The following is a 9,034-nucleotide window of genomic DNA, read 5'->3' as shown; positions in this document are numbered from 1 at the left end:
TCTGTTGAAATGCACCGCTACCTCACAAGTCTTTTTCTTGGTCAGCATAGCAGACTTGTGGTTGCGAAATCTAACTCTAAAATCTGTTGTTGTAGAGCCAATGTATTGTAAGTTACATTTCTTACACGAAGCCAAATAAATGATATTTTTTGAATCACAGGAAAGTTTCAATCGTATCTTATAGCTCTTGCCTGTTTGAAAACTTTGGAAAGAATTTGATTCAACAAAGTAGTTGCGACAGAGATCACATCTTGTTCTTTTGCATTTAAAGCAACCCTTAACCTCAACAACCTCTTCAACCTCAGTGTTGGTTGAACCTCTTCAACCTCACTGAGGTTGAAGAGGTTGTTGAGGTTAAGGGTTGCTTTAAATGCTTATATATATATATATATATATATATATATATATATATATATATATATATATATATATATATATACTTTATTATTGTCATTAATGATTGACTGCTTTGGACTGTAAATTGATTTTCTGCCACAATTGTTACTAATCTCGCAATCGCTAATTTGCCGTTGTCAATAGGAGTCCAGACAACGCTGCTTGCGTCAGTGTGTCACACAATGCCTTTTTTAGCTCGCACTCTGAAAAAAAAGTTTTCTTTGACGATGATATTGTGGTAAAAAACAAATCGAAATGTGGTTTAGCGTTGTCTGTACTCTTATCGACAACGATACGCGTCATCACAGTGGTCACCACGGTGATGACGCTTACTCAGTTAGACAATTATATAGATCAGTTGACCTCTTTTGCTTTTATACGAGAATATTTTGTTTTGAACTAGGTATTTTTTTTATCGATGTCAACATATGTTCCTGCACACACCTAGCTGTGAGGACTCATATGTTTACACACCAGTACTGCGGGGACTGTTGACGAATTTTGAGGACCAAAACGAGGCCCCCTTATCTACATGGTCACCAAAAGATTTCCTGTAAAACATATTTTTGACATGAAACTGGGGAGGTCCCCACTACTCACCCAAGTGTGTAAATTCTGTGTTGAAAAGTTCCAACAGTGTCACAAAGGAAGGTATCGTATCTTCATTGAATGTCGATGGGTGTCAAATAACGTTACTCAGTAGCAGCTGTAGATACAGAGTTGCTTTTCAGATCCTATTCGTAGGGCTTTGTTTTCGTTTACAGACTAGCTCTATAATAAGCGTACACACGTTGTGGGGACATCAAGAGAAATTAAAATTAAAGACGAATACAAGACATATTTGAAGAAAAAAATGTTTCCAATGTTTAATTCTCACAATAAAAAAAAATTAATACACAATGATGATGATTGTAAACATAGTGATAAACAAATTAATAATTAATAAGAACTGAACTCATACATATAATCTTAGTATGATAATCATGTATGTACACAAACAGTGTATGTACATTGTGTATGTGTGTGTCCTTACGTATTTATGTATATAAATGCGACTAAATATTCGAGAAAACTGGATAAAAGATCAAAAAAGAAAAAGAATGACTTGTCAGAAAGACGTGTAACGGTTAGCTTTGAAGGCCTTTTTATTCCCACTTTTCCATGGTGCAATTAATATATGATGACATGATAAATACAATATGTTGGTGTTAATAATTACTAGATACCTGTTTTCTGATTTTTTCCCTTTTTAAAAGACGCATGGAAGACTATCAATGGGGTTAAATTATAGTTACAGTGGGTGAGAGAGGGGAAAGAAAACTCAAAACTACATTTAGAAGTCTGTTTAGTTTTTGTTTTTGTTTTTTTTAGTGGCAACACAGGCCAGTTATGACGTTACAATATAACAAGGCGGAATTAAGGACAGATTGGGTATTTTTGTAATGCCAATATATTGCCAATATTGTAACAGAACTGGACATGAGTTACAACTTGATAACTGCAGGAAAGCGCTGGAAGCTGTTACCAGCTACCTTAAAACTCTTGTTTATCATATTTTACTCAGCCTTTGAGTGAAAAACTGTCTACGAATAACCAAAAAAAAAATATCGGCTGAATATTCATCCCTGTAAACTAAGATAACTTGGTGTCTTGGAGCAAACTGTTTTAGTATCTACTTGATATTCTTAACCCCCATTTCACCTTTGGTCGCTTCTTTTCCAGGTCGATTTTTCGAGGTACTCAGTATCCTTCTTGTCAATACTGTGATCTCTGTTTGCTTGGATAGACTCCGATCCTAAGACCTTGAAAAAACGTAGCTTTTTTATTTTCTTTTTTTCTTTTTTTATTATTATTATTTTTAATGTGAATGAATATAAACGTAATGGATTAAAGCACGGATTGACCGCAACACATTCTTAAGCCTGTATTGTAAATAAACAGTTCAAAACTAAAATAGATCAACAGAGAATTTTTCATACGCTTTTTACACAAGAGAAACTGGTTACATGCAAACACGCTAAGGCCAAACGGCCCTAAGAATGGTCATAAGAAAAAGCTTTTGGGGGTTATTTTAGCATAAAGTCAAATTTAGAGAATATATTTTTACGAAACTTGGCAAGTCAATAAAGAACAAACGTCCATTTTTTGAGCAACAAAATTGACAGCGAAATATCAACTTATCTCAAAGTTGATGATATCTTGCCAGGCCATTAATTAAGAGTTTTTAAACTCCAACGATTTTTAAAAATAAAAAGCTGCGATATTAAACAATGACGTTTCGACGGCTCCATGCCATCATTCTCAAATTCAAATAAGACACATTATGTGAGTCCGTTATATTGTGATTGTACGTGTGAAAGTCTCAGTGCATATGATTAAGAAATCAAATAATAGTCGCTCATATGACCGGTAACCAATCAGGAGCCGAGAAAGACAATGGGCTATTGTTTGGAGAACAATGGATGCTATTGTTTTCCAAATCCAAGATGGCCGCCACAAATTTCAACCAATCAGGAGCCGAATTAAGAATTCAAGATGGCGGCGCCCACGAAAGTCGGCCATGTTGGAAAACAGCCCACCAGCCTCAACGGAGGACTGGGATCGGTCTCACGGATTTCCATGGCGACACAAATCACGCCAGGGTCACGTAAAAAATGTCATGCAACTTCAAAATCGATACTTACGGTGTCCTGTGGTCCTAAACGACAGAAGTCCGGTATTTAAAAACCAAACATCACACATTGTCAAATGTCACGAACTTTAATATCAACACTTTTTGGCTAACATTAAAAGATATGACGTCATTGCCATGTTGATCGAGTAAAAAGACCGGTTTCTATCGTCATCACACAATTTTTCAAATGAACTTTAATGTCCAAAACGTTTGCGCTAAAATTACAGAAAGCTGGTCATTGTGTCTCAAATAAGATAGCACTATCAAAAGAACAGAAATAATTTTATCCAGCGTGAATGCAATCTTTGACGAGTAACGAATAATAAGGGAAGACAAAAATTTATAGGCTAAAAGGTGAGAAGAAAAAAAATACAATTGAAATGCTTCAAGTGAAAATGAATTGCTAATGGCAGATTGCAATAAAATCTAAACTCCTTGATCTCGACTGTTCCCTTGAGAAAAGCATCATTCAAAGGAATCTTGAACAAACAAAAGGCGTTTTGGGCGACCATTGAAGCGGAATTAACATAATTAGTCAGAGATGAAACATGAAATAAATTAAAACCGAAAAGCACATGTTTAGAGGCTCAAATCATGATAGACTGTATCTTAACCCTTGAGAATAAAATCAAAGGAATTTCAAACAAACGTTTCGCGCTTGAAGTAAAGATTTAACTTCATTTACAAACACTGCAAATCGCTCCTTATTCAACAATTATAGTTGTCTAAGCGGGTTTCCAATAGCGCCAAAATAAATCACTTACAGCAAACATAGTCCTTTCCTCCAAAGCGTCACACAACTAGCAATCGCTCAACTCCATAGCCACGAAGACAGGAAAGAATGTTACGCTTAGAAAAGAAGACGTGTGTTGAACGTTGTCACAAGTAAAATGAATTCTATCAAGACCGATTGACTTGTAAACTCGTAAACCAAAACAAAAACAAAAACAAAGAGTCTGAGTCTTTGCAACGTTTATTGAATAATGATAATAAAAATAATAACATGAACTCCGAAAAAGAATTGATTACAATTTTTAACTCTTTAAGTCTTGACCGTCGGTATTCCACAAAGTGTTGGGAACTAAACTCGTTTCCAGTTTCACAGACTCTTGGTCCCTGGTCCCAAAACGCACGATATTCTGCCCTAGTTTTCTTTGCTTTTGGTCATGAAGTCTTTGCCTGATCCTTTCCTTATTCTTGGCATAATAACTTCTCCAATACTCGTTGATCCGTTCCCTGTTGTTTTTACAGTATTGTCTTCGGTAATTTCTGATGTGCTCCTTGTTCTGTTGACAATACGCTCTCTGGCTGCTGGCGAGTCGTTCCTTGTTGTTTTCATACCATCTTTTACGACGGGTTTTGAGAATCCCGACGTTCTCTGCACGATATCTCTTTTGTTGGGCCAGGATTCGCTGTTTGTTCTTGGCATAATATTTTTTGTGGTAGGCCCTTTTACAGACAACCCTCTGGTCATTCCCCGACAGTTGATTGGAGCAATTCATCTTGCATGTGTGGCGTCTTACAAATAATGACTAAAACCCTGGAATCACACTCTCTTATAAGAGTCACATGGCTAATTCAGGTCTTAACCTCTTCTTCTACTTCCTCTTCGTCATCACCGTCGGGGAGTAACTTCTTCCGCATTAGTCTGTTTAGCAGAAATTTTCGTTTTGCCACTGCCGACTCGGCCGCTTCGTCAAAATCCATGTCGTCTTCCTCAATAAAGCGTCGAAGAGTCTTCATGACTTTACGGTGTATTGCGTCGTGTTTGATACGGTGAGTCCATTTTAGACGCTCTAAGTAAGTCCTTCGTAGCCTTCTTCTACTTACAGGTAATAGGACGTTGAAAGCAGCATTTTCGGCATAGTTTTGGGATTTTCCCTTATCCAGGAACTGCTGGACTTCTTTCAGGTAGGTTTTTTTGACGTCTTCCCCGACGTTTTGACGTAGCGGACTCCATGGATCTGGTTCATCGTCGTCCGCTTCTTCTTCCTCTTCGGAGCTGCTACTATCCTGATCTTCTTCCTGTTCCTCTTCAGGCTCCTCTTCATCCACCTCTTCTTCCTCTTCAACGTTCTCGTCATTGTTATCTTCCACGGGGCCAAAAATATCTGTTGAACGATCATCCATGATTCTCGTCGACCTTCACCCAAGACAACGTACTTCAAATGAGCCGAGTCGATTAAACTGATGTTTAATATACCATTTTGGGCAATGATCAGACATCCTCTCTCTTTCTTCGATGCCAGCGCGGGTATCCTTCGTGCGTCATGAGGTGACTAAACACGCGTTTCCTGTCATCACTGGCGGAATGTAAATCTAGGACCGTGTACCCAAACGGTCGTTTGGACACTTTTTGATACGCGTCCATCATGTCTTGCCAGCAAGTGGGAAAAGCTTGAAGCAGTAAATTCTTCATACCTCCTATATCACCACCACATGCACCACCACCGCCGCATCCACCACATTCACCACCACCACCACCACCTACACCACCACCACATTTACCACCAAATCCACCTCCACCGCCACCATCACCACCACATTCACCACCACCACCGCCACATCCACCACATTTACCACCACCACCGCCACATCCACCACATTCACCACCACCACCACCACCACATCCATCACCTACACCACCACGACCGCATCCACCACCACCACCACCACTGCGCGAAAAGCCAAATATTCGGGCCCGAATTCGCTCGAATACGGATCGGCGCACGCCGCGTATGCCGCAATGTTCTGACGTATTCGATTGCGGCTGACTCGAAATACACCTGGAATATTCTAGAGGAATCCGGCCTGTTTTTCCGTATTCAAATTTAATACTTGTGAATGACTCGAAGTGTTCGATAAATCATACGGGCCACGTTTTGGTAGATTAATGTTGCATTAATGTTCTTCGAAGATATAGTGATCATTTATGACTCGAACATTTTCCAATACTCTCAGTTGTTCGAGAGTTTGCGACTGGAACACGAGATGCACGACGCCATTTCTGACGTGAACGTCTTCGAATACTATTGAATACGTCAAGTATGCTCTAATTTTCGAGAATCGCACGCTATGAATACGAAAGTTGTGTCACATTTTTCACAGCCAAAGATGTCTTGCGTCGTCAAGAACGGGTTTTATGCAGGTAATATACACTACCGCGTAGTTCAGTCAGACAACACGCTAATGTTCGAAACGTGCGACTGGAACACGAGACTCATGCGAAGTATGAAACGTGTTCGTGTTTGAACACGGAGGCACACGTGAGGTTTTAAGGTATTCTAAACGACACACTTCAAGTGTTCTGTGGTGTTCGACTGGGACACGAGACTCACGCGAAGTATGAAACGTATTCATGTTTGAATACTGAGGCATACGTGAGGTTTTAAGGTATTCTAAACGACACACTTCAAGTGTTCTGTGGTGTTCGACTGGGACACGAGACTCGTGTAAAGTATGAAACGTATTCGTGATTGAATACTGACGCTAACGTGAAGTACTGAGGACTCATACCAAAGCTTGTATATCCCCCAAACTTTGTTCAAACTGCCGAGTGTAACACACTTTTAAATTCCTTTGGATTCCTAACAAAACCCACCCAAAAGAAAGAAAATTACCAGGACAATATGCATGTTATCCCAACAAAAAGTAAACAACTGCCGTTATGACATCTTCATTTCATTTCAAATAATACTTTATTTATACTGAAATAATAAAACTTACTTGTATATTGTTACTTGCTCGTGTATGTTTATTTTCATCAAACGAAGGAAGAATTTACATTGTTAAGACCCTATGTTATGAAAAAGTATAAGGAGCCATCTGAGAAGCAAAACCTAGAAAAACACCATAACAGTTTGTATGCATTTACTTTATATCTAGATGCTGCTTTGTTATGAAAAAGCATAACCATCTGAGAAGCAAAGTCTTTGAAAAACACTATAACATTTTTGTTTGCAAACTTTATAACTAGATGCTGCTGTGTTATGAAAAGGCATAATGAAGCATTTGAGAAGCAAAGTCTAAAAAACCACTTCTATAACATTTTACATGCAACTTTCTAACTAGATGCTGCTATATTATGAAAAAGCAGAAGGAACCATCTGAGAAGCAGTCTAAAAAACACTTACATTTTGTATGCAAACTTTAGAACTAGATGCTGCTATGTTACAAAAGAGAATTAAGGATGAATTAATGAATTGCTGCTTTGCATATTTAGAGCGGTTTTCAGTTGAGTGTCGAAAGTAATTAGACAATTACTTTGGTTTAGACAATACTTTGGTTTTGGTTTTGGTTTTGGTTTTACTACACTTCGAGATTAGCTGAGAAGTCAAACTGGTGAGTAGTTGGTTTTAGTTTTGGTTTTACGACACTCAATTGAAAACCACTCTAACATCATCATTATTCAGTTCAACAATTGGAACCCTCTTATCATTACCATATACCTTTAGAGGTGTCTCAGACAAAAGGGACGTAGTGCATCCGATTTAATCTGTAGACACTGTATGTAAACCCCATATCAAATTAAAACTTATAGAGCTGGCTATCAAACTATACCAAGGACTTTCAAATAAAATGAATTGCCAAATTTTCCTAGACATTTTAGTGCTGGCGTCCAAATCATTATTATTATTATCACATTTTGAAAGCTACATGTACAAGTCAAAGTGAACTTTGTTTCTTGTTAATTTAATTTGTTTCTCAGTTTCTGGACACAAAACACTAAAAAAATTGCCCGCGTGTTGCCATATTCAATCACAGTAAAGAGTTACAGAACATTTCCAAAACAGGAATAAAAAATGGTGGACTGATCATTCAAAAATCACTCTCAGAGAAAAAATATTTCAAAATAAAAATTAACAGACATGGATGATAAACTAGCTACTGTCCAAAATTCGAGGCAGACTCACTTTGACTTAGCTTTCAAAAAGTGATCGGATGCTCGCATAGAGAAACCCTGAAAAATTTGACAATTCATTTTATTTCAAAATTCTTGGTATACATGTATGTGTAGATTGATAGCCAGCTTTATTGCCTTGAATTAGACATGCTAAATGGCGTGGGTGCAAGACACTCTGAAAGATATAGGGTAACCTCAAGACAAAGAGCTGAAAATTCAAACCAAGACCTGAGATCAACACTAAGTGTTGACAGGATTGATGACCAAAAGGTTTCACAGTCACATTGGGAAAGCTACACTGTAAGCACCTGGGTTTCTAGTGCATGCAAAAACATACTTAAGATGCCTTTGAGAGAAGAGAGAGTTGTGTTGCACATTAATCAAGTTTACAGTGCAAACAAAGTATGAAAGGATGTGAAGGCCAGAGTTTGTGGGCTTAAAAACATTAAAAACGATTCAAGCAACAATGTTCAAGGTTACAGATTATGTTTCATTTTGCACTGACAAAGGTAGCCAAGCTCTAGAAGCCTTTCATTTTTTGCTAGATATGGTGCAAACTTTTTATGCATTAATTAATCCAATCAAAATTTGAGTATCAAATTCAATATTGTTCTGAATTTTCAGCTCTTAACCTGAAATGAGTGGCTAATAGTCACTCTGAACAAACAGAATGAACTGATTAGATAACTTCATGTACACATGCAAACAAATTCCTTCTTAGACTAATAACCTAAATGAGTAATAAAACTCAATTTTCAATATTTACCTTTGGAAGGGATATGGTTAGTACAATGGAACCTCGATTTAACGAGCCTCTATATAACGAGGTCCTCAGTATAACGAATGATTTTCATGGCCCCAGTAATAGTAGACTATACGGAAAAGAACCTTGATACAAAACCCTGTTATAGTGAACATACTTTGCCAATTCCTTGGCACTTCATTATATCAAAGTTTCACTATAGTTTGACATTACTATGGGAAATTGTCTTGAAATTTGTAGTAGTCATCAATGAAACAGGGTTTACATGTACCTTAACATAATGTATATATAAAATAAC

The 9,034-nt window shown here is 37.6% G+C and overlaps 1 protein-coding gene across 1 annotated transcript; it reads right to left on the bottom strand.

The window, feature by feature from the left end:
- Positions 1 to 4,080: 4,080 nt before the first annotated feature.
- LOC149115676 (uncharacterized) lies at positions 4,081 to 5,558 on the bottom strand. The gene has a single exon (XM_089285914.1). The coding sequence runs from the start codon at positions 5,198 to 5,200 to the stop codon at positions 4,649 to 4,651; it is 552 nt and encodes a 183-aa protein (XP_089142040.1). The 5' UTR covers positions 5,201 to 5,558; the 3' UTR covers positions 4,081 to 4,648.
- Between the last annotated feature and the right edge of the window lie 3,476 nt (positions 5,559 to 9,034).

Source organism: Orbicella faveolata, unplaced genomic scaffold (genome assembly GCF_042242905.1).
Source record: "Orbicella faveolata isolate gen_17 unplaced genomic scaffold, um_ofav_v1 contig_13, whole genome shotgun sequence".
Classification (NCBI taxonomy): domain Eukaryota; kingdom Metazoa; phylum Cnidaria; class Anthozoa; order Scleractinia; family Merulinidae; genus Orbicella; species Orbicella faveolata.
The sequence above is the reverse complement of the archived record's forward strand: the minus strand, read 5'-3'. Positions and strand labels throughout refer to the sequence as shown.